Below are 25,627 nucleotides of genomic sequence, written 5' to 3' on the forward strand. Positions count from 1 at the left end.
ACCACCCAACACAAATGTCAGAAACCTGGCCACGATGGTCGACCAGGGCCTGGAGGACCATAGAAAAGTAGCCCTTTCTGTTAATGAATTGGGCTGCTCGATGGGGCGGTGCACGGATTGGAATGTGTGTCCCGTCGAGCGCTCCTCCACAATTCGGGAAGCCAAGGGCAGCAAAGCCGGCCATGATGCTGTCCAGATCTGGTAGACAGACGAGCCTGTTGAGCAGCTCCGAATTGATGGGCCTCACCACCTGCAGAACGAGACAGACAACAAAATGTTAGAAGGGGTGCCTTATCTCTTAGGAGGAGAACCCACCACCCACCTTCCCTCTCAAACACCCCGGGAATCCCCTCCTCAGAACTCCCCCCCCAATAATTCAGGGTGAGTGGAGGAGCTCCCTCCCACTCACACTCCACTTTGCCCTTCCTGACAGTCTCCCTTCCCCCCACCCCAATCTGTGACTGTCCCCAGACAATGACTTACCTCCATCAGGATGTATCCAACGGTAGACCTGCCCACTCCAAATTGGTGTCCCACGGAGCGGTAGCTGTCGGGGGTTGCCAGCTTCCAGAGGGCAATGGCAACCCTCTTTTCCACGGGGATAGCGGGCGCAGGTGGGTGTCTTGCCGTTGCAGAGCAGGGGCGAGCCAGGTACACAGCTCCTGGAAAGTGGTCTTTTGCATAAGGAAGTTGCGTAGCCACTCTTGGTCATCCCAGAGCTCCATCACGAGCCGGTCCCACCAGTCAGAGCTGGTGTCAAGCCTCCAAAAACGCCTGTCCACAAAGAAGTTTGGAGGCAAGGGCAGTGCGGCTGCATGACGGACGATCCCTTCATACCTCTGGTCTGGGTCCAGATGGGGAAGTAGCCTCATGACTGTGTCATGCAGATGCAGCAACACTTGCAGGATGATGGCGTAGGGCCATCGCCTGCCCAGGGGCAGCTCTGGCTCCATGCCAAAAAAACGGGTCTAAAACAGAAAAACCTCCACACAAAAAACCTGCTGGGGTGTCCCAGGAAGCTGAGCACTCCAAACCAGCACTGCAATGCCTTGCTTACCTCCTAGAGGGACAGCAAAGACAGCTGCAGAAGCAGAGCAACGGGTGTTCAGGGGCGTCCCTTTAACCACGCGTCTCTGCAAAGGGCAGGCAGCAGCACCAGGAAGGAAATGCTGCCCCCATACCCTGGCAGAAGCGGTTCCAGGTGGCTTTGAATTTCGAAAGAGCGTCCAGCAGTCAGGACACTCTTTTTCGAAAAAGCGGATCGAAAAAGCCCCTTTCGAAAGAGGCTTGCAGTCTAGACATAGCCTTGGTGTGATATGCGTCTTGGTTGCACATGGAAAGAAAGATGTCTGTCTGTATCTGTGCAAGTTTCTGTTAGAGAAAAGAAACTGCTCCCCCAGTAAAAAAGTTGGCCAGGCCGCTCTCGCTATAGTGGGCTGCAGAACTCCTTGAGAGAAACCGGCCGCACCCTTCCTGCATACCATTGCCTTTAGAAAAAGGGAAGGTGTGAAAAGGGGATAATAGCCTCAGACTCTCCCACCTGTCACCTTGGTGTGAGAACTGCGGGGCTTACCTGGTCGCATGAAACCTGCACAGTTTCGGCCCAACCCCTAGGACACAGACCCCCCCCCCACTTGGTGACCATTGGGCCATATATGGTAATATGCAAGCACAGGAAACCGATGTGCAGATTTGGGGATAAATACCCATCGCACAGTTCGGTCTAGGAGGTCTTCGCAACACATGTACCACCGTGCGTGTGCCTTCTCGTATACTTCAAAGCGCTGCCGGCCTGATCAACCGACCAGCCACCTCCCCCGACTCTCGGGCGTAACCAAGGCCTTCGCAACCGAACCAATATCTGTGAAATGTTCCATGTGCTGTGTAAGTAGGTATGTATGATTTGATTTTTTTCTTGTTGTATAAGCTTAGTGTTGTAGTTGTTTTGGGTAGTACATAGAGTTTGTAGTTATCACTGTTATTTAATTAGTGTAGCTAGATATTTTAAGATTAGAGACTATTCCCCTTGCCGGTCCCATCCTTATATCTCTGACATTTAACTAGAAATCATAGAATAAATATAATAAATACTGTAAATTCATTATTAATATGGTCTATTAAAAATCTTAGAATAAATACTATAAATTCACCACTGTCAAATAAATATTTTTTATTTGATAGAACTATCCACCTGGTTCTGTCCTTCCCCCCTTGGGTATTCATCATCGGACCTGTGATTCTCGCGACAGTTTCTTCATGAAGAACTTGGTTCATGATAGTCTTTAAGGTGTCAGGAGACTCCTCATTTCTATAGATACAGACTAACAGTTACCCCTCTGAGAATTATTGTGTTATGTTACTATATGTTACAGATGTGTGTGACTTATTGATAGGGCAACGGAAAGTGTCAATGAAAGTGATGATTAAATGATGTATGGGTTAAAGTTTGTTACAGACATTTCCCTGCTTTTGAAGGTTTCTTCCTTAACCAATCTTAGCTGATTGAAAGAATTTAATTATATGGTAAGCTAACACGGAAGTGGATGGATATCAGGATTCTAGCCTCTAAACGTAGTAAGTAAGGTTCACTTTTTGAATATAAATAGTTGCTGCTTTAGATGCTTCTAAGATTTCTATTTTATTTTTGTTTTGCTCCACATACAATGTACATTCATGTTTGTATTCTCTCAGCTCACTCACTAAACAAGTAAAAATGTATCACAAGTATCAAAAGTGTGTGGCATTCAATGAATTTTTTTCTCAGCTATAGCCCTGATTCTGAAAGTTGGTCCAAATGGGCAGAACTATTGCTTGCACACAAAACAACTTGCGCAATCATGGGAAATGTTAATTCCCCTCCCTGATCTGCCATATGAAACATCCATTTACTAAAAATCTAATGGCTATAGATGTGTGGTTATTTTGAGGCAAAGGAAAACTATTACGTTTTTGAAAAAGAGATTACCAAGATAGAATTAATGTTTTAAAATACTGGTATTATTTTTAAAATACCTCAAGAATATGTCTTTTGCCCTTAGAATTTGAAGAGGTAAGAGGAATAAATAAGCACTCAGAAAATTCAATAATTAACAATGAACAATACTATAACTTTTTTTCTCTTCTTCCTAAACTAGAGTTGCAGTCATTAAAAGAGGCTTTTTGTAGTGTTCGTAGCCATTTCTGGTAAGTGATGAAATATTAATATACGGTATCTGAATCTGTCAGAATAGACTAATTCTATAGTTACGTCAAGGAAAATTAGATCCACTACAACAAAGCTCCTACATCAATGAAGAACCTGTCAAATGGAGGCAAAAATACTTTGTGTATATCCTGTGACAATTTGGTTAATTTGCTGCAAAAAGACCATTTAGAGACATCAGAAAATAAATGGAACATATACCAGTTAATTCTCCATTTTACATTGGAACACTGTACAATTCTCACCCAACTGTTACAGTAGCTAAGACGAAAGCTTATAAACATATGAAGACAAAGGACAAATATTTTAGACAGCTTTATTTAAGCCTGCAGTTACTCCAGATCAGTGCAGTTATTTCAATGAAACAACGCCATTACTGGATCTGACAAAAGAGCTGCTGTGCACAATGGCATATTTACGTGTGAGTGTGTGTGCGCGCATATATACACAGAAACATAAGTAAATATGCTATTGTGCGCCACAACTTTTGTATGTGTACACATGAATATATACACATCCATACCACACACTAACACATTCATGTGGACCCCTTCAAGGGTTTAGTGATACATTCAGAGCAATTTTAGGGGAAAATGTTTATCCAACGTATGTGCCAGGTTTTTACCATGAAGGAATGTTGTCCCAAAATAGCATGCACAGGCACCTATTACATTCTGATGTCATCCATTTAAAAAGGAATAACAGACTATCTTAGGACTTCACTCTTTTTGCTGGTTTAATTACTCAGACAGGATGGCGGGCCAGACTTCTAGTTTCAGCGTACTCTATGCATTTCTGATAAATGGGAAAAGAATAGATGACCTGGCAGAAGGCTCAGACAATAACATGTGATTTACAGGACATGAATGCAGCTACTATAAGATTTATCTGACAGCCCTCTCCGATAGTGGACTGTTGAGTATCCGATGGAATGATTTCTAGTCTGGAAAGTCTACTACTGAGTAGCCATACACATTATTTATTTATTAGATGTTTTGGGTTGAAACCATTTTTAAATGATGCACTTCACAATGCTCAGCCATAAATTTAGCTTTAAACCCTAGAAGGGAGGTAGTGTTATTGGAATGTATGTCAGACTGAATTAGGATGAGCAACGCAACGCTTTTATAAAGTGGCCTTGAATGCAACGTCGATTCTTTCAAAAATGATATTAATGTCAAATAAGCAGAAACACTTTGCAGTAATATTAAATGAAGGATTCCTTTTTGTTTTGATAGATTTATATAAATGTAAGTACAGGCACGCAAAGACTCAAATTTAATGTGTCAGTCACAAAACTACTTTTTGATGATTATATGGAGAAGCCTTACTCAAGAGCATCAATCTGGGTTTTAAACAAGAAAATTTGAGTACTGTACTACATTCGATTATTTAATATTTTATACAAACTGGGGAGATGAGTAAATTTAAATGAGAATAAAAATGTTAACATACACACACAGAAGCAAGGGCAATGTCTAAATAGCTGAATTGAGGAACACGAACAAACAATAGTAGAAAATACCTGCACAGAAAGATTTCTTTTCAACAAAGAGCTGTAATTACTCTTTAAAAATTAACTTTACCTACAGTTGATTTTCTCCATTTTCCTAGATAAACAATTATAAAAATTCAAACCTTTTTTGCTGTAGCAACATGATTTCATTATGGCATCAAATGCTTCTTGGAAACGAAGAAATGTCCACGTCTTATACACTGAACTTCTGTTTATATGTTTTTAAACAACTGATATATAATTAGTATTGGCGTAATACTTGAAAAGGGCAAGTATTGGGAAAGAGATTAAGTACAAAATACTGAAGATATTAATCAGAACAGCCCTCCACTTTCATAAAATGTCTGACAAAATTTTTGAAGTTTTAAATCAAAATTGTAGATGTTTAATTTGTAACTACTGAATTATTTATGTGATTAAAAACTAGTTTTTGACCTGATCTTTCGATCTTTGGTACTCCATCCTCTCCATCTCCTCTCAAAAATTAATTACAATTTTAGCAAGAAGATCTCTTTTCACTTCCCACCCTATCCTGAGCCAAAAGGAAAAAAATATCTCCATATCAATCAAACTCAACCCCATCTCTTCCCAGTATCTGTAAAATGTCTAGTTGAAATTCAATTTCATATCTCTCATGCAGCAAAAGACAGTTCACTTTTTAACAAAATAAATCACTTTTGTGATTGCCATACTGACCTCTTTGAATTAGGAAAATTCAAAGTGAAAAATGTAATTATCACCCCCAGAACAATCTGTACACATCTGGAGCTAATTTTGGCCTCATTTCTCATGTAATTTTTCATATTCTGCCAAATATTACTATTGCTATATAACTTTTAAGAGTTAAATGTGAGTTTATTGCTTTATTGCAACTCTTACTCAAAACAAGTTCATCCCGGGCTCCTAACACTACTAAGTAATCACTATATCCTCTATTTGATTAGATTAACATTAAACAGCATTGTGACATGTATAACAAATAGGTACATTACAGTGGGTCATTTATTCCTTATACATTCAGCTTCCAACAATCAAGAATGTGACACATTGTACAGAGATCAGTATTGTTCCTTGCAATTTTCAATGTGTTTTTTAAAAAATAAAGAGATTACCTTACCAAAAATGTAAGCAGTCAATTAATGAAAATTTACAGGCTAATCAGAACATCTTAATCATAAATGCTTTTAGGATCTCAAATCACTAGTTTTGTAAGAGAAAAAAATAAAAGAGTACAACAAGTTTTATGTAGGTTTCCAAGTAGCATCTATTTATTCTTTTAAATCAGAAATGGTGAATTTGTATTTTGAGAACGTAGAGTGGCTAGGTACACTTTCAGAAAATAACAGCAAATTTCTGATAAGCAATGATTTCCAAGCTCCTGAAATTCCATGAAAAATATTACGTAAACTTTCAAAAAACAGATGTACACTCATAATATTTTCTGCAGGAGATGGGAAAGTTATGTATACAAAATTCTGATTCCATCCACGAATAATAAGCCCACTAGAAACATAACTACTCTTCACTAGTTCATTGTAAAATCCATTAGGTGTAATCTCCAGAAGTAATTGTTCGTATTGCACTTTATTGACAATGGAGACTATTGATTTTTCACACCTTCTATGATTCTTTCATTTGTATTCATGAAATGTCCATCAGCACAGTCTAAATAAATTTGGCAACATAGGCACTAAAACGAATAAATCGATGTGAAGAAACATTAATTTTGCATTATCCTTATTCGTCAGGCAAGTAAACCATAAGGGTTGTAAATGAAGGTCAAAGGTTTTTAAATGGGTCAGAACCCTTGACCTCTAGACCAATACCCTTCCCATTAAAAAAGGCTATTTTAAAGTTTTAAGTAGGGGTATTTACTACCAGGTATCATTTTTAAAGCATCAAAAAGAAAAGTTCAATAAAAACCACTCTCCTATTTAATTACAACACAGAAAACAAGAGGACACCAAAAGTACATCATTTTATATAGTGCATACACTTCTTTAACTACAATTTCAAGAAGGTTATCCAGCTTCTTTTCAAGACTAATAAAAAAAGATAGGCATTTCTAAGGTTTTCAAGACCATCTGAAGTGATTTTGCCTTCAGGAATGTAGAAAATCTCAGTGTTGACCATTAGGGCCACTTACATGTAATTTTCCCCCAAAAATGCATGTCAAAAGCAATTAATAAGAATTTCAATAAATATTTATCATTCATTTCATAATCTCTACACAAAAGGAAAAAACTCATTCATCCCAGAGGATTTCAACTGGCACTATACGAGGTGCAAGAAATCAATCTGTTTCCATAACTTTAATATTTTATTTTTTCTTATGCAAACAGCAAGAAATTCAGCTTCAATTCTGAGGTTATGTAAATACTAGACATTTTTAATGGGACACAAAAACCTCAGTGTCTTCACCTGAGATTTCACAGTAAGTTTAATGTCATAATCCACTGACTATCAAAATATCTAGGATGTAGTTCTTCTAGGCGACAGTTAAAATGTACTCTAATTGTAAGCATTTTTAGCATAACTTCAACTATTTATCAACAGGCAGCAATTTTAGCCTCACAACTTTCCTATTATTTCTACTGTCCATTAAAACTCACCTGAGAGCAAAGTAACATGACCAGTTCCACCACTGAACTACTAGATTTCATGCAGACCAGACCTATAAAAGAAAAACGGAATTGAATTATATTTAGGTTTGTATTTATATGGTACTGGTTATTGAACTAATTACAATCCAGTATATTTGTTTTAATGTACAGAAGTAACTAAGTCTAACACATCTTTAAATCAATTAAAGGTGAATTTTATACTTATAGTTCAATTTATATTAGCTCTAACCTATATTAGCTTAGAAATCACATTATTCTTAGAAACCTTAATTCAGTGACTGTTTTGAAAAATTCAGTTACGCAATAAATTGATCCCTCAGAATTATTTAACTACAACTGCATAAATATTTGTTTCAAAATACTAGTGTTAAGTGTGTATAGCATATGCTAAATTGATCCATAATATCTATGCTTTGCTATTTTGGGGAGGATTGGTCATTATCTATGCAGAGAAGGGAAATGGCTCCATGACCTTTGCTTTCTCCACTGCTCTCTCTCCCTTCAACCCCCTGCTATCAATCAAGTTTCCATTTTGTTTCATGGCAGCAGACATCCCAAACACTCTTATTAGTACTTTGACCTGTGACCCCACACTAAACCTTAGCAGAAGTGCAGGCAGTTACCTATTATATATTTTGATTGTTTATAAACTAATTTGATTATTATTATTTACAATTCACATTTCATTTTGGTTAGTCTATAGAATATCAAAGCTGCTTTTGAGGGCTTAAAAGTTGTGTTTTTCTGTACCTATTTTTGTCTAAACAATACACATGCTAGGAATGTTTTTGCTGTAATCCCCTATGATTCAATATCTAAAATATATAAGAAAAACGAAGACTTGAAATTCTTCAGAGCACTTTGATAGAACATCTTTTCTCCACTTGTCTGCACACAAAAAACTCATTGCCTATGTGCATAAAATTTTAAGAATAATTTTTACTTGTATATTATTCTTCTGACGATGACAACATACATTTTGTTTCAAAGTCAAGTGTGCAGTCCCACTGAAGATCTTGGCCAGCTAAAGTGAGACTCACATATATATCCAAAATCAGTATCTGGTTCTGTACAGTTTTAGAGATGATACATTTATTGCGAATGCTCAAGCAATTTTCCATTGTTACACAATAAAGAGCAAAAATAGTATGCAAAGTTATGTTTATATAACATGTAACTATAAATTCAACATCGCTCTAAACATCTGTCTCAACTTTTGCATTCATTTATTGAAAATGTTCGATTCCATTATGCTTTTGAGTATTATGAAGGCACTGGCTGCAACTACATGGTTACAGATAGAGATGTTAAAATGCATGTAATTTTTCAGCGATTAAATATTTACATGTGGGGCGGGGGAGCAAGAGTGGAGAGGCGGCTCCTGCCTGCTCCCCTGTCCCATGCTGTGCCTCTGTTGGAGACAACAGTGTGGGAGGGAGGAGCCTGTACACATGGGGAGCCGGCTTCAAAGCAAGCTCCCTGCATGTACTGGCTTCCCTGCGCTGCTGCCTCTGTGGAAGGCAGTGGCGTGAGGGGGGAAAGCAGGCGTCTCCGAAGGAGTCAGCTCCCCACATGCACAAGCTCCTGCCTCTCCCTCCCCCAGTTGCCTTGATACAGACAGAGCAAGGATAGAGGTTAACTGAGGTGGTTAACCAATGAGCCCAGGCTAATTGGTCAACCATATACTCAGATACATGTTAACATCACTAGTTAAGAGTGCATTCTCAAATGGGCTTAGAATGGGGCATACATTTCTCTATTTGTGGCAGGTTTTTCAGTATGAAATTTCAATGTTAGAAAATGTGAAGGGAAAAAACTATGTAGTAGCTCAGTTTGTGTAATAAGGATTCATATGAAATGTTTGAAATTAATTTGTGGTAGTTAGATATGTGTGTGTATGTGTGTATAGATATATCTCTCAAACAAAAATTGGTTGAGGACAAATTATCTAGTTTTGGTACAACAGGTAGCTCTTTAGAAAGTATTTTAGATTAAGGATCTGGTTTTTTCTGTTATACAGGGTGAACCTGTCTAGTCTGGCACTCGCTGGTCCAGCGACATCTGTGGTCTAGTGACATCCGTGGTCTGGCATTTTAGTTAGCTGTATGGCCACTTATCATGGCTGTGGCCAAGTTTCCCATGGTCCTATAAATTTGTTTACAGACACCAGTTTAGCTCTCAGTGTACCGTGCTGTTATTTAGCTCGAATTTACCCCTAAAAATCTTCTAAGAGCCCAGTAAGCAATGGAAATGCTGCTAATGATACTAGATAAGCAAATTCTCTCGCTCGGCACCAGTCAGATCCCAAAGATGCTGGACTAGAGACTTCACCCTGGGCTTCAGAACTGAAAGTTTGTTAGAACCAGGCACAAAATCTTCAGAAATGCTCATTAAGTGCCTTTTTTCAAAACTGACAACAGTTTTCAATACATCTGAGACCTCCGGCTGCTGTAAGTCAAGCTGGCAGCAATTTTCTTATAGAACTATAGGCAGTCCCCGGCTTATGTACAAGATAGGGACTATAGGTTTGTTCTTAAGTTGAATTTGTATGTAAGTCGGAACTGGCTCCAGATTCAGTTGCTGCTGCTGAAACTGACCAGGGGCTGACTACAGGAAGCTGGAGGCAGAATTGCTCTGCCCCCAGCTTCCTGGAATCAGCCACTGATCAGTTTCAACAGTGGCTGAATCTCGAGCCTGGGACAGAACAGCTGGGCTGCCAGGTAGGTCCCTGCAGGACCAACCCGGCAGCACCCCAGCTGCTCTACCCCAGGGTCCACAACAAAAGCCTGGTCTGCTGGGCGGGGGGGGGGGGGGGGGGGGCACGCACTAGCTGCGCCCCCCCCCCCCCAGCAGACCAGGGACACGGGGAGCAAAGCCGCAGCAGCGGCGGGGTGCAGCGCCTCTGAGGCTTTGCTCTGGCAAAGCCTCAGAGGCGCGGGACTCCGCCGCCACTGCGGCTTTGCTCCCGGTGTCCCTGGTCTGCTGGAGACGGTCCCCAGCAGACCAGGGGCACCAGGAGCAGCTTTTCTCGCCCCGGAGGTCGAGGTGGCGGGACCGCTGCACTCTGGGCAGTCCCGCTGCCTGCGAGCTCCGGGGCGAGAAAGCCCCGTTCGTAAGTGCGGATCCGACATAAGTCGGATCCGCATAACTCGGGGACTGCCTGTATACAGGAAAATGTTCAGGCTACCCTTAGTAAAGATGCTGTCGTCTTTTCACCATTGTGGTGTCCCTGAATCAGTGTGGGATACTAACCCTTATCCTGAAAAAATCCTTAACAGCATGTGATATGTGCCTCCATTCAGACAAGCACTGAAGGCACTTCATCAGTTCATGGTGCTAAAGCACTGTCTGCGACCATCACATTTTTTCATTATCCCCAGACACTCTGTCTCTGTGACCCATTTCTTCTTTTAACTTCTAACGGCTATACATCCTCTTTTCCAGGAAGAAGAGAGCCACAGCTAATTCACTGCCATAAGATTGCTTATAATTGGTATCCCTCCTATTATTCCCAACAGTTGTGAAGTCAAGATAATCCTGAAAACAACAAACCCTATTCTGTCAGGAGGTACAGTGAAGCATGGAGTGCAGGACAACCTCGTCGCCTGAAGGGGGACATTTTTTTGTGATTTCTAGGGGGAATACAAAGGGCAGGAATAGTAAGTGTGACTCCAAGAGAGCCTGTGCAGAGAGAGTAAGGCAAGGCTTTCTTCTTACCAAACCAACTAAGGATGAGCTGGGAAAGAGGGACCACCATAAATTCTGCATCAGCTTTCACAGCAGGACAGTCAATGGAAAGAAAAGGCTGCCAAATCCTCTGAGCCTGAGGGCTGGGGGAAGGGAGGACTGAACAAGAAGCTAACTAAGGCCCTTCAGTGGACTATCCAGCTCCAAGAGAAGAGCTAGGATTCCTGCACAAAGGAAAAGATGACTCTGAGGGGAATGGAAATTTAAAGAATAAGCTTCAGGGGAACCCCGAAAGCCAGACATACTTTTTCTGCGTTCGGGACTTTATGACTCCTTTTGTATGAAGTTTTATACTAAATCAGCTTCCAAGAGAGTATTATTTACTTAAGCATCAAGAATTCCTGTAGTGGAGATACTAGCTGAGAAGGGAATGGAAGCTGAGGCACGAAGTACATGAACCAAACTCACTCAGGGTGTGTCTAGACTACAGACTATACCTGCATCTACACTGCCACTGAGTTCTGTCGACATAACATCAACAGAATTCAGCAATTTTGTCTATGGCTGTAAACCTCATTCTACGAGGAATAACGCCTTTTATTGACAGAGTTCTGTCAACAGAAGGCATTATTGCATCTACACCGTCCTTTGCGTCTACGCTGTCATGTCAACAAAGCGGCTTGCTTTGTCGACAGAACCCGATGTAGTCTAGATGCTCTTTGTCAACAGAAGCTTTGTCGACAAAACTGCTGTCAACAAAAGTCTAGACGTACCCTCACTAGGGCACTCCCTATAAAAGTTTGGTTCTCTCAAATATTTCCATCTAGCTGAAATACTAATGAAATAAGTCCTAAGATATGAATTGAAAGAATTGCATACAGCAACCATTTCAAAATAGTGTTACAAACTAAACCACTTCACAATTCAAAAATTGTTATTCTAATAATTTAATTAGTTTATGTAGTGTTTTCTTTAGAGAGTCTCCATGTTCAGGGGGAAAAGCTGAAAATGGAAACTTACTTGTACCTTCTATCAGCAGCTCCTGCCCATGGCTACCCAATAAAGTGCGAGAAAGAAAGGGAGCAAAATCCACAAAAATTTCTCTCAGAAGAGGAGCCGCCTTTTCCAAAGCATGTTCAAGCCTTTCTGTAATACTAATCAGAAAATATGTAAGATTAATGAGCAAATAAGGATAGAAGCCAAATTTCCATACAAAAGGGAATTATTTTTGACATGGTCTTTGCATGAAACAAAATTTATTAAGAGGAATTCGGTCCCAAGCAAAGCTCTTTCCCAAAATTACTCTTTAATGTGTCCTGTTGAAGGACCTGATGCAGCACCCATTGACATTATTGGAAAGATTCCCACATTCAACAGACACAATATCAGGCCTTACATTATTAACCATGTCTTATAAATAGTTTATAGGAATATGCCAATTATATAAAAAAGTAAGAAGCAACAATGTTATCTAAACATTAATTAAAGTATTTACCTCATATTTGATGCAGAATCCTCAGGCACAGAAGAAACTGTAGGCACAGGCGGCAATTTTGAATTAGATGATCCACTGCCTAAGAAAGAAAGTTAGAGAGAACTCATCAGATGAGAATCAGACATTTTAGTTTGAACCCTAGCATAGCAATTATACTTGCAAATATATGTGACCCTGGGGCCAGGGATGGGCCTGTGTATGCTACAGAGGTATCAGAAGGTGTAGGGAGAAACAGCAATGTGGGCATACACACCCCTGAAGTTGGCAGCCATGACAACTTCCCTGCGCTACTTCCCCTACAACTGCCCCTGTTGAACACATCACTTAATCTTTTAACATCTTGGTTTTCTTGTCTATAAAAATGGAATACTACCAATGTGCATTCTTTCTTCATAATTACATCTCAACAATAATTCCTTAAAAGTTCTGTAATTCAAAAATTAATTAATTTGGGGGATTCCTATGGCCATGTTATACAGGAGGTAAACCTAAATGACCATTTATTTTATCTATAAATGCTTGTGAAAATTTGAAAAAGGTAGAACAGTAACTATTCAGAGTGCATGTTTCATTAAATCCTGATCTTACCTAATTTTCTTATACACATAAAAAGTCAAATACGCGTGTTTTAAGTACACTGTATGCTTTTTATTTTGAATGATGAAGAGGAGAATTCCACTAATTTTTCTCCTTAACACTCACTATCACCTTCCTTACAGTTAAAGAAAATAGAAGATATAACAACAAATCTAATTTATCATTTTTTGCCCCCTGGTTTTCTGGGGGAGTTACAGGCAACGAAACGGTCGGTGCAACAGCTAGAGCACTGTTGGAGGAGAACTCGAGCCGTGTCCGACTGACTCCAGGTTAGAGCTGAATTGCGAGCCAGGTTAGAGCTGAATTGTGGCGGCACTGACAGCAAAGGCGATTTATTTCTTCACCTGCATCACATCTGCACAGTACCGTCCAGCGGAATTGTGTCAAGTGCTTCAGGGCCTCTTACAGCCTGGCCCTGGTGATGAAATGGAGGAGTCCTCAGCAATCCACTGAGACCTGTTTGCAAAGCTCTTTGCAGATAAGATTACTCGCATCTGGTCTGATTTGGATTCTGACATATAAGCAGGGTACGGAATGTGTTGAGAGCACCACCCAGTCGTTCTTTTTTGGATCAGTTTCACCTGTTGCAGACAAAGGATGTAGACAAGGTGCTTGGAGGAGAGAGACTGACCATGTGCTCGCTCAACCCCTGCTCTTCGTGGCTTATTAAATCAAGCCAAGAAGGGATGATGGTTGGATCCAGGGGATTATTAATGCATCTTTTAGATATTGGATGGTTCCCGCCACCTTGAAAGAGGAGGTGATAAAGCCATTCCTTAAGAAGCCTTCCCTGGAGCCATGTGACTGGAATAAATATTGTCCAGTCGCTAATATTCCCTTCTTGGGCAAGGTACTCAAGCAGGTGATCCAGGTGTGGCGGCAATCAATCTGAACCAGTGTCTGGAGGCAGTGATGAACTGAATGACGTTGAAAAGGCTGAAGCTGAATCCAGTTAAAACACAGGTCCCGTGGATCAGGAAGCCATCTGTCCAAGAATGTGGTGTGTTACCTATTCTGGGTGGGGTCACATTCCTCCTGAAAGAACAGGTATGCAGCTTGGGGGAGTTCTTCTGGACCCTTTTTTAACATTTGAAAATGAGATTTCCTCAGTGGCCAGGAGTGCTTTTGGGCAGCTTCAGGTGATCCGCCAGCTGCAACCCTTCCTGAATAAGAACAATTTGGCTACAACATTTCATGCTCTTGTCACATTCCCATTAGATTACTGTAATGCGTTCTACGTGGAGCTGCCTTTGAAGAGTCTTCAGAAACATCAACTGGTCCAGAATGCAGCTGCTTCAGTTTTAACTAATACTCATTATACAGAGCACATTATGCCAGTACTTGGGTACCTGCACTGGTTTCCAGTATGTTTCTGGGCACAATTCATGGTCTTGGTTATGACTTATAAAGCCCTAAATGGTTTGGGACTGGGCTACTTAAAGGACTGTCTCCTCCTATACAAACCTGCCCAGAGATTGAGGTCGGCTGGGGAGGCTCTGCTCCGTGTTCCTCCACTTATGGAGATAAGGTTGACATCCACGCAGAGCAGGGCCTTCTCAGCCTTTGTCCTTAGGCCAGTAGTCTCCAACCTTGTTAAGCATGAGATCACTTTTTGACTGTAAATGCAATCCATGATTTGCCTCAAACCCAAACACCCTTGACCCGCACCTCCTTCCTGCCCCTTCTCCGAGGCCTCACCCCTGCTCACTCCATCCTCACTCCTTCCTTCCCTCCCTCCTCCTCATTCACTTTCATCAGGCTGGGGGCAGATAAATATTTAGTCTGTTGTCCTGCTTTTGGTAGCTTTTCAAAAGTTTTGCCTAATGCATATGCCCATCATATAAAACTTCAGACCAAAGTTTGGCAGTTGCAATTGAAAGGGGGCATTGTAATGGGATGTATCAGGCAACCTTAACAACAGGCAGAGCTACCAGCACTACTAACAATATGCAAAAACATAAAACATCACCCTCTTAAAATACAAGACACAGAAAAATAAGAGATCCAATTCAATAAAGGGAGGATAGCGAACAGTGATAATTCTGAAAACGAAACTAAAAAAAACCCTAAGGAACAGAATCAGACTTCAGCACAAAGGTTATATCTACACTGCAATTAAACACTTGCCACTGGCTGGAGTCAGCTGATTCCAGCTCAAGAAGCAGTTGAACTGTGGAGTAAAACCTCACAGGGTTCTAGAGCACGGGCTCCACCCCAGAATTGCACTTCTAAACTTCAATTAAACAGTCCTATAGTCCCATCTCCACAAGCTCTAGTCAGCTGACATGGGCCAGACATAGGTGTTTAACCGCAGTGTAGACATACCTAAACAGTCCAGTACCATCAGCCTCAACATAGCAAAGTTGATTCTGTCTTCAAATACAAAATGCAAATCCTAAACAGCAGGCTCTGTGAGCACAGATACAGATAGTATAAGTCTAAAGGAACTGCTCTTAAATGTGGCCAGGACCAACCAGCCAGAATGTGTGCACGTTTGTTGTTTCCTAAAGGTTCCAATTTAGGATCAAATTTTCAAACGTGAGCTTCTGGTTTTTTCCGAGAGAAAAATTTTATGGATGAAATTCATTTAACTTTTAAATGTAATTTACAATATATTTTTTTGTGCATAATTTTGCAAATTTTTAAAGACAGAATGAAATTTGGGTGGGCAATGTAAATTGAGTAGTATGAAAGTGAGTGAATATGACTTATATGACAGCAGGGAAAAGCTAGATCCCTTGAATGCTCATTTCCAGCCACTTTATCAGATGTGGTTTTGGGGGGTGAGGTGGTTTACTTTTTTATTAACGCTTTTTAAAATTAATTTTTGTGAATTAGTAGTACAGGTTAGACCTCCCTGCTCTGGGACATGCGGGGTCCCAAAACAAAGAGTCTGCTGGACATGGGGACTCCCCAGCTGGCTGTCCCATTCCTGGGCTCCTCTCCCTCCAGCTCTCAAGATAGGGCTCCCACCCTGCTGCCCACTTGATGCCACCTGAGTTCCCTGGGATTCTGACTGGGACCGCCTGGCTGCTGATGGCCCTGCTGCCACTCTGGGTTGCCCAGCCAAGGCTCCCTGCCACTGCCTGGTCCCACTCCCATCTGAGGTTCCCTTGCCGGAGCCACCCCAGCAGCCACTGCGGATTCCTCAGATTCCCCAGCCGGGGCTCCCTGGCCACCCAACCTCACTGCCACCGGGCTTCCCCAGTCCCAAGCTGGCTGCCTCAAGGCCCCACTGCCACTAGGGATTCCCCAGCTGATGCCTGGCCTGGCTGATGCTGAGGGATCCCTGGCCAGAGCACGGCTCTCCCCACACCCCCACCCCGCTGACATCAGGGATTTCCTAGCCTGATCAGGGCTCCGCAGCTGCCACCTGGCCCATTGCTGCTGGCCCAGACAGGGCTCTCCAGCCCTGTGTTCTCCCAGCTGGCTCCCGCTTCCTGGCCTCCCTGGCTCATTGGTCCAGCAACATCCGTGGCTCTGCCAGACCACGGATGTTGCTGGACCAGAGAGTCTGGGATTTGGGAGGTTCATCCTATAGTACACAGCCATCTTTTTAAAATCCAGTTTCTTGGAGCACTGTTATTTTTATATATTCCAGAAGAAATTAAGTGACATTAGTACTCCCCCCCCCCCCGAAAAATTAAACGATTTGGTAAGAATTAAAAGACTAGCCAGGAGCTCCAAACTTCATTGTACCATGACTGCCTTCTAAGAATGAAAATTACTACACAGGAGGGAAGCCCAAAGCCTGAATCCCCATTACTTTGGTGGGAGGGGAGAGAGATGGGTACAGTGAAACAAAGCTGAAGCCTCACATGGGAGGCCTGTAACCTGAGCCTGCCCACTCAGGGCTGAAGCTTTTAGGCTTCAACCCAGGGGACTAGATTGCTAGATGCAACGTATCTTCCATACAGAAGCAACACACAGACAGTGATTAACTTCTCGTGAAACTGAATTGCACAGACTAACTCAAATCCTCTGTCAAGCACTATGTATCTACTGATTTTTCTTTCATTTAGTGACCCCTGTTCTTGGGGTATGTGGCAGGATTAAGAAAGACGATCTAATTGGTTTTTATTATAATCTTTTAAATAAAATATGTCTTAGCTTTTTGCCTTTCCAGGAAAAACAGTCCGTCCTTTCATCTTCCCCTTATGGTCCAGCAATAGCCATTCACGTATTTATGAACCACTCTCTCAACCAGTTTGTAAGAGCTCCCTTTCTACTCACACCTCTAAAATTTAATATAGCATGCCCACGTTGAATATAGCTTTTCTATAGCATGCCCAAATTTTTCCACATTATGGCTCTAAGCTGAACAAAACAACTTGAAATGTAAGATTTACCCACACAAAAGTATTATCAACACGACTAAATGATGGCAGGGGCAAATGTGTTACTAACTTTTCAAGTAACATTTGCCAGTATAGTCAGTTTCTTTACAGCAGTCTCACTTTTAAACATAATGCTTGAAAAAAAGAATATAGAAAAGGATAATGCTAAGAAGAAGCTAGAAGTCTCAGCACTGCATGCCTTATTATGAGAAATTGGTAACAAGTACTGTGGATGCAATACCAGAGAGACCAGAAGCATCCACATAAAATGGTAGAAAATTCAAGGGCGTGTGTATGCATATACGGCGAGGAGTCCTGTGGCACCTTATAGACTAACCGAAGTGTTGGAACATAAGCTTTCGTGGGCAAAGACCCACTTCGTCAGATGCATGTATCTGATGAAGTGGGTCTTTGCCCACGAAAGCTTATGCACCAACACTTCTGTTAGTCTACAAGGTGCCACAGGACTCCTCGCCGCTTTTGCAGATTTAGACTAAAACGACTACCCCTCTGATACTTGACACTGTATGCATATAATATTTTTCTAATATTCCCTTCATACAAATCCATCTGAATATATTTAAAATCTATGATCATGTGATTGTAGTTAGAATGTTGCCACCAATACTAAGTGCTATTATGACTTACGGAAACATTAAAATCTTACTATCCAAGATGTGATGGTACTGCCATGTACTAGATGTTGATGGATGGAGAAAGGCCATTACTCATGACATGGCTATTGTTTTTCCCTGTAGTGATTAAAATATTTGTGAACAAGAGAAACCAACTAAAAGTATATGTAAAACCTATACTATATACTGCATATATTCTTAAATTATTAAAATCAGTATTAAAGTTAAAATGGAGACCTAAAATGGGGAACCAACTCTAAGTAATTTATGCTTGAAAAATGCTGTAGTGCTATGTATTATCAACATGACTAAATGATGGCAGGAGCAAATGTGTTACTGTAGAGCTGGCCACAGTATAAATTGAAAATCTATTTTAACGATGTAATGTTATGTATGGCCTAAACTTCTCCACAGTCTTCCTCTTTAAGAGATTACTCTCCAAATTCAAACACGTTTCATTATAAAAACTAGCTTAAATTTGTTTGAGTAGATTTCCAAACATATGAGATGTGAATGTGCACTGTGGTTTTAACACCAAATTATTGTGTCACATAAGTTCTTTTCCGATAAATGTATTAATTTTATAAAGCCAACTGGGCTTTCAATTTTTTTTTTTTTTACAGTTAGCCAAAAATTAAACATTTCAGAAATATGATTTCATCTTTAGAACATATGTGGGTAAGTGCAGTAGCTACTTAAAACATGTGGAACCAAACTGTTTTATCTCCTCCTTATCCTTTCGCTGATAAAGTGGCTCCTTCAAACTGACAGTTTTACAGACATTTGCAAAAACATAAAAGAAAATGCAAATAGATCATCTGTCTAACACCCTTCTAGTGAAAGCTTATTGTTTATTCAGGGTCCCCAAGGGTCTAAACAAATAATGTCTTCAGCAATAAAATGTTATTGAAGGAACTCCTCCACCAAAACTCCTTATTGTGTGTGTGTGTGTGTGTGTGTGTGTGTGTGTGCGCACGCGCACAAAATAATACATATATACTGCATGCCATACAGTATTTAAAAAACTTAAAAAAACAACAAAGAGTCTGGTAGCACTTTAAAGACTAACAAAACATGTAGATGGTATCATGAGTATTTAGTGAGTCTCAGAGGGTTAGCTATGTTAGCCATGTTAGTTTAAAAACAATGAGTTATCCTGTGGCACTTTAGAGAAGGGATGGGGAGCCTTTTTTGGTCAGGGGCTTCTGACCCACAGAAAAATCATTTGGGGGTCACAGTCAAGTCAGAAACCAAAAAGCCTCCTCACTAATATGGTCCCCAACAGAGCTGACTTATCCATTAGGCACAGTAGGCACAGTGTCTAGGGCCCATGATACTTTTAGGGCTCACGAAAATGTTTTAATTTCTTTTAAAATCAGAAGAAAAAAAATGAACTTTTAGGTTCGAAGAAAATGTTTTAATTTTTTTCTCACATCAGAAAAAAATGAAACTTTTAGGGCCCACAAAAGTCTATTAAATTTTGCCTAAAACAGAAAAAAATAAAATGTTTAAGTATTTAAAGTTGTATCAAAATTAATTTTAATATTTGATATTATTATGGTGGGAGGGGCCCACAAAGGCAAAAGTGCCTAGGGCCCATGAAAGTCATAATGCGGCCCTGGTCCCCAACTGAGAAGAAGATGGTCCCCACATTCCCCTCACATACCAAAGTATAGGGCGCTCAGCCTAGTAGATTTTGTGTACTCTAGCCCTGTGGTGGGGCAGCAGCAGAGCTGGAGCACCAGTGCAGGCTCCACAGTGCTGGGGAGGGCCTGAGCCTTGGGGGCCGCATCCGGCCCCGGGCTTGAGGTTCTCTATCCCTGCCTTAGAGGCTAACAAAAATGCATCACTTTCGTGGACAAACCCCACTTCTTCATATGAGAAGATTTTGAGACATCTCATCTGAAAAAGTCAGTTTTGCCCACAAAAGCTCATGATACTGTGTATTTATTAGTCTACAAAGTGCCACAGGATTACTAAATACTTTAAAAATGAAGAGTAAAATTGAGGACAGAAATGAAAATAGGGAGACACCAATTAAATAAATAAAGCTGCATAATTTTGTCCAAAAGACCAAACCTTTGAAATGATTCTCTAGTAAATTCACAAGCCAGTTCAAAAAATAAACTTCCTATGAACACAAAGAAACTATAATGAAAGGTTTACAAGCTAGAAAGATCAGTTACATAAACATGTCGTCTGCATCCTAACCCAAAACAAATTTAATTCAACTGGTGTACTCTGATGTGAACTCCTTTTAACAATGTTTTGACCCAGTTAATATGTTAAACACGTCCTACTGTGGAGGTTTCTATAAAAATAATTATCAAACTGACAATAAAACCAACTGACAAGATTAACTCTAGTATTAATCTTCACTCAGTGTTGCGATTACGTCCCCTCAGCTTAACTGCCCCACACCAAGTAGCTCCTGGAGTGTCTTTTACACTGAAGTCAATGTGTAATGAGCAAAAATGTTACTGGTTTAATTTGTTTCCAATACTTAGCCCTGGTCTACACTACAAACATATAGCAACGTAACTTTTTGTTCATCAGAGGTGTGGAAAATCCAATGAAATGCCCCAGTGTAGACACTGCTATGCAGGCAAAAAGGCTTCTCTTGGCAACATAAGCTTCTTAGAAGGTGGAGAAGCTATGCTGATGGGAAAGCTCTCCTCTTCACATTGCTGTACTGTAAGGGTAAACAATACTTCCATCTTAAGAAGCTTTCACTTACAAGCTAAGTAGGTCAGCATTATCCCCATTTTAGAGAGAGAAAATTAAAGCATGTGATTTTTTTCTTCTTCTCATGGCTGAGAACAGAATCCTGAAACCTGACTTCTAGCTTATACATAAGCCACAAGACTCTCCCATTTGTCTCTGCAATCTTTCCTCCTTTTTCCACACCTTAGTACCTTCTTGTCTTCTCCCCTTCACACTGTGGTTGCTTCATGGGGTGAACTATATTAGTACTCAAAACTAGGAGGCTAGAATGCTGAATACCTATTCTTACATCACTGTTTCTACCCTGAGGGGCAAAGTAAGGTGAGAATGCATTTGAGGGGACAATATCCCCAGCCAGGAAAATTAAGGGGGGGAGGTTCCAAGTTCTCGCAGAACCCTTACTTTCGCTTCCGCAGAGCACAATTTGGGAAACACTGCTTTAAAGCATTGCCATGGCTGTGCTTTAAATTTAAATGTGTAGACAATGCCTAAGAGTCCTGAGGAACAGTGACTAACAATTGTTATGCAACAAAGGGACTAAACACTGAACATTAGGATTGTGACTATCCTATTTAGAATGTATCTATTACTTAATTTGTTTTCTTAGAAGAAGCTAGTTCATGAGGTAAGATCCAGTCTTTTTAAGAGGTTACTAGGGAGCTGCGTCCCCTACTTTGTACGTTTGCCAACCCCTCTCTCTCTCTGGAGGCTTACCTCCTCTTTCTGGGAGTAGATGTTTGGCTGGGGGAAGGGTGCAGGAGTAGGTTGGGGGTTTGGGGTCTTGGCTTGGGAGATACAAGAAAGGAGGCTGGGTGTGAGGGGTCTCAGTGGAGGGAATGTATGAGGGGGCTGGGGACATGGGGTCCAGGCAGAGTGGTGTGTGAGGGGACTGAGGGTGTAGGCAAGGGTGGAAGGGTGGTATAATTTTGTGGTGCCCCATTAGCCACGCTCTGGTCTGTTAGCCACGCCCCCTGGCCCCCGTTAGCCATGCCTCTGGAGGTAACATGCTCGGGGCAAGATGGATACATGACCAGAAGTAAAAGGTGTTATGTCACCCCTTTCGAAGGGCTTTTCCCACCATCTTCCTACCAACAAGGATTAGTTTGGCCCCCACCAAACCTCCCATGTGCAACTATCCTTCAGCTGCATTAACTCAATGTGTATGACATTAACTCGGGGGCAGAGAGGCTGGCGGAAGTGTTCCCTCTAAGGCTATGTCTATATTCGTGGCTTCTTGCGCAAGTACAGCCATTCTTGTGCAAGAACCCACAGAGCATCCACACTGCCCGCCTGCTCTTGCTCAAGGAAATTTACAGTACGGTGTGGTAAGAGAGGGTGTCCTGCGCAAGATCTACGCTCTTTTCTAATAGGAGGGCGTCTTGCGCAGAGGGTAGCGTGGATGCTCAGTAGGGATTTCTTGCGCAAGAACCCCTATGGCTAAATGGCCATCGGAGCTTTCTGGGGCAAGAGAGCGTCCACGCTGCCATGGATGATGATGTGCAAAAGCACAGTTTGCACATGGCAGTGTGGATGTGTCCTTGCACAGGAACCCTTGTGCAAGATGTTCTTGCGCAAGAAACCGCCAGTGTACACACAGCCTAAGAGTTTCCTCTCATGAGCAGAATGAATTTTGTGTTGTGCACCAGTACTGAGTTCATGTGGCTTGTTTGGATGTGCTACTGTGACACCCAAGTTATTAATAAATATTTTTAAACCTTTATTTTCTCTCTGCTGCCATGTCTCCTCCCCTTGTTCCATCAGTTCCCGTGGTGACTGTTGCCCCTTCAACTCCTCACCCTCCTCTGCTGTCTTGACTCCTGCCCTTCTCACCGCCCTCAGCCCTCCTGCAACCTGCCCCCTCCACCAGCCCTTCTCTCCCCCTTGTGCCCACTCCTCCAGTAGCTCCACTCTGATCATGTGAGCTACCCCTCTTCATCCCCTCTTCTAACACCTCCCTCTACAAACCTGCCCTGCCTCTCTCCTCTGCTGCTGGTCCCTCCCCTGCAGGTGTCTGCCCTTCTGCTTCACCCCCAGCATCCCCTGGCACCTGCACCTTCCCTTACTCCTGCACCCTCCTGGTGCCTCCCCCTTTCCTCACTGCCCTTGCCCCCCTTGCCCTCTTTTTCCCTGATGCCCACCCCCTCACCACTCTCTGCCCCCATTCCCCTCATGCCCCTCTGTGCCCTCACACATGACTTGCTCCATCCTGGCCTTCCTCATGCCCACCCCTTCTTTCAAGCCTTCTCCCAGCACCACCTCCTCCAGCCCCAATGCCCTTACCCTCTCCCATCCCAGCATCACCCTGTCCCCCTCCCACTGACACCTCCCCTCCTGCCCTTTTCCTCATTGTCTGCACTTGGCCCCCTGGCATTTGTCTCTCCTCTACCCTGTCCCTTTGGTGCCTTCCCCTTTCTTCCCCTTTCCCCTCCTCATCCGTACATGCCCCTTCCTCTCCCAGCCCTTCCCCTAGTTTTCTCCCTTCCCCTCTGCACAAGCCCCTTCTACCATTCCTTCTCCTTTCTTCCCTCTCCCCCTCCGCACAAGCCCTTTCCTCTCCCAGCCCTCCCCTACCGTCTGCCTTCCACTTTCCGGGGCTGGAGTCTGTGCTCCGCCCCAGAAGTCCCCCAATGCTGAACCCCCAACTCAGCCACGCAATGCCAGCAGTTTTAAAGTCCTGGGCTGGGCCGGGCCGGGCTGGGCCATCATGTCAGGGCGTCTCCCCGCCCACCGGTTTGAGCACACAGCGCATGGCAGCAGCAGCTGGCAAAGGGGAGCTGATTGAAGGTTGCGCATGGCAGGGATGGGGACGGGGCCAGGGTGCACTAAGCAGGGCAAGGGGAGACACCCAGCTCTAAATATTGCTGGAGCCTGGGCACCACGAGTCCATATAACTCACCGCCCATGGGTGTGGGGTCTCAGCAGACTGGTGATTGAGCAAGCTGAGGATCCAGGGTCTCAGCAGGGTGGTGAGTGAGGGGATGGGGCCACGAGTGCAGGGTTTTGGAAGGGCAGTGAGTGAGAGGGTGGGGATGAGGGGTCTCAGTGGAGGGGGGCTGAGAGAGGTCTGGGGGCATGGAGTCTAGGTGCAGGGTTTCCTAGTGCAGGGTCTCGATGGAGGGAGTATGAGTGAGGGGGTGGGGCTGCAGGGTCTTGGCCGAGAGTGTGAGGGCAGTGGGGATGCAGGAGCTCAACAGGACAGTGTGCTGTGGGGTGGGGTCTCAGCTTTGGGGGGCACAAGTGAGGGGGATGAGGTTCAGGGACTCAGTAAAGGGGTGAGAGGAATGGGTTTAGGGGGTCTCAGCAGGGCAGTGTCAGGGGGAGGAAGGAAGCCGCATCCTCCCCGGAGCATTGGGGAGGAGGGTCAGAGGAGCTGCCTGGAGTGAAACTCCAGCTGTGGGCGGGACAACGCTGGTGATATGACGACATCACCTTGTCATCCCACAAGACATTTTTTTTGTAGAGAGAGAGAGAAATTTTTAAATGTCTAGAGAAAATTAAAATACGTATTACCTTATATTCACATCTAGTCCAAAAGGTTTTTGTTTTGTTTTTTAAACAAAAAATTAATTTAAAATGCTTTTGTTCTTCATGACCAGGTAAAACAGGTCTGAAATTAATGTAAGGCCAAACCCTTTCCCTCAATTACTAACTCTTTTCTGCACTGAACAGGGCCTAACAAAATTACTTGAAGATAAAAATATTTAATTGTATCTCAGAAGAAAAACATCAATTCAATTATTTCAGTCTTTTTTTCTACAGTAGTGGATATAGCTATTACTCATTTGTGGCCACTTCCCACCCCTCCTCCCCCATACTACAAGGTTAAAAGCCTTCATACAAGAGTACTTTAAATTCAAGTGTAGGCAATTTACATAAATCTACAACACTAACACTTTTAATGTTTTCATCTCAGTGGAAACTAGTGTTTATTTTTATTAAAAATAATTTCCAATCAAAAGTCATGTTCTAATCTGTTTTAGGCATGACTTCATGTATCCCTTAAGTTTCTCTTTTTAATTAATTAGATTGCCAGTCTAAACAAGTCTGGTATTTTTAATCCTACTTCGACCTTTTTATGCATATCGATTTAGATTAGAAGTCTCAGTTTTTGCCAACACTTCCAGACATTCTGGAAATTATGTTGGTAGAAGTTACATCATTATTGTTTGATGTCTGGATTTCTTATACATTTTACAGTATAGCAGCATTCAACACATTCCAAAATCATTTCTACAAAACAAGTATATCCCGTTTAGGGAGCCTGCAAGTTAAATTCAATTCATGTGCTCCTAGTCAAAATGATTTAAATCATTGCAGCAGTTTCTCAATCTAGGGCCTATCTAAGCAAGTAAAATAGGGAGTATTTTACCATATTAGCTGCCAGAATTTAACTAAATGTGAGTGTATTACATACAAGGTGTAAAGCCTTCAGAAACATGCTAGTTCCTCCTGGTCAACACTAGGCTCCCTCTTGAACTATGACATGTTTTTAAAACACAACAAGTTTTCCTAGTCTAGACCAGTCTCCAAGATTAGTAGGCTACTACCTACTGCAAATCTGAGTGATAAACTATTTTCCTTTCCATCTCTAACAGTAAGAAAAATATTGGACTACAAAAGCTTTTCCTTTCAGGTACCAAGGCTGCAACTAAATTTTACCAACTAGCATAAGAAATGCAACATATTCCTATAATCACAACAGTTGCTTCGTACTGTACAACTTCTGCTTAATAATATTTCGGATTTTTTTCAAAAACAATCTTTTAGGAAATATGGGAAGTAGTGTTAAAATCAATCAGATTCTTATTTT

At 42.1% G+C, this 25,627-nt stretch overlaps 1 protein-coding gene across 7 annotated transcripts in view; it reads right to left on the bottom strand.

Moving 5' to 3' along the window:
- The window catches only part of LRBA (LPS responsive beige-like anchor protein), a 559,238-nt gene that overhangs the window by 398,461 nt on the left and 135,150 nt on the right, over positions 1–25,627 (bottom strand). For 6 of the 7 annotated variants that reach the window (XM_075930023.1, XM_075930019.1, XM_075930027.1 and 3 more), the window contains 3 exons: positions 12,525–12,603; positions 12,050–12,183; positions 7,331–7,392 (listed from right to left, as the gene is read on the bottom strand). In XM_075930023.1, coding sequence (XP_075786138.1) covers positions 7,331–7,392; positions 12,050–12,183; positions 12,525–12,603 — 275 coding nt within the window. The remainder of the gene's footprint in view (positions 1–7,330; positions 7,393–12,049; positions 12,184–12,524; positions 12,604–25,627) is intronic. The other variant, XM_075930022.1, reaches the window with a different exon arrangement.

Source organism: Pelodiscus sinensis, chromosome 5, assembly GCF_049634645.1.
Source record: "Pelodiscus sinensis isolate JC-2024 chromosome 5, ASM4963464v1, whole genome shotgun sequence".
Classification (NCBI taxonomy): Eukaryota; Metazoa; Chordata; order Testudines; family Trionychidae; genus Pelodiscus; species Pelodiscus sinensis.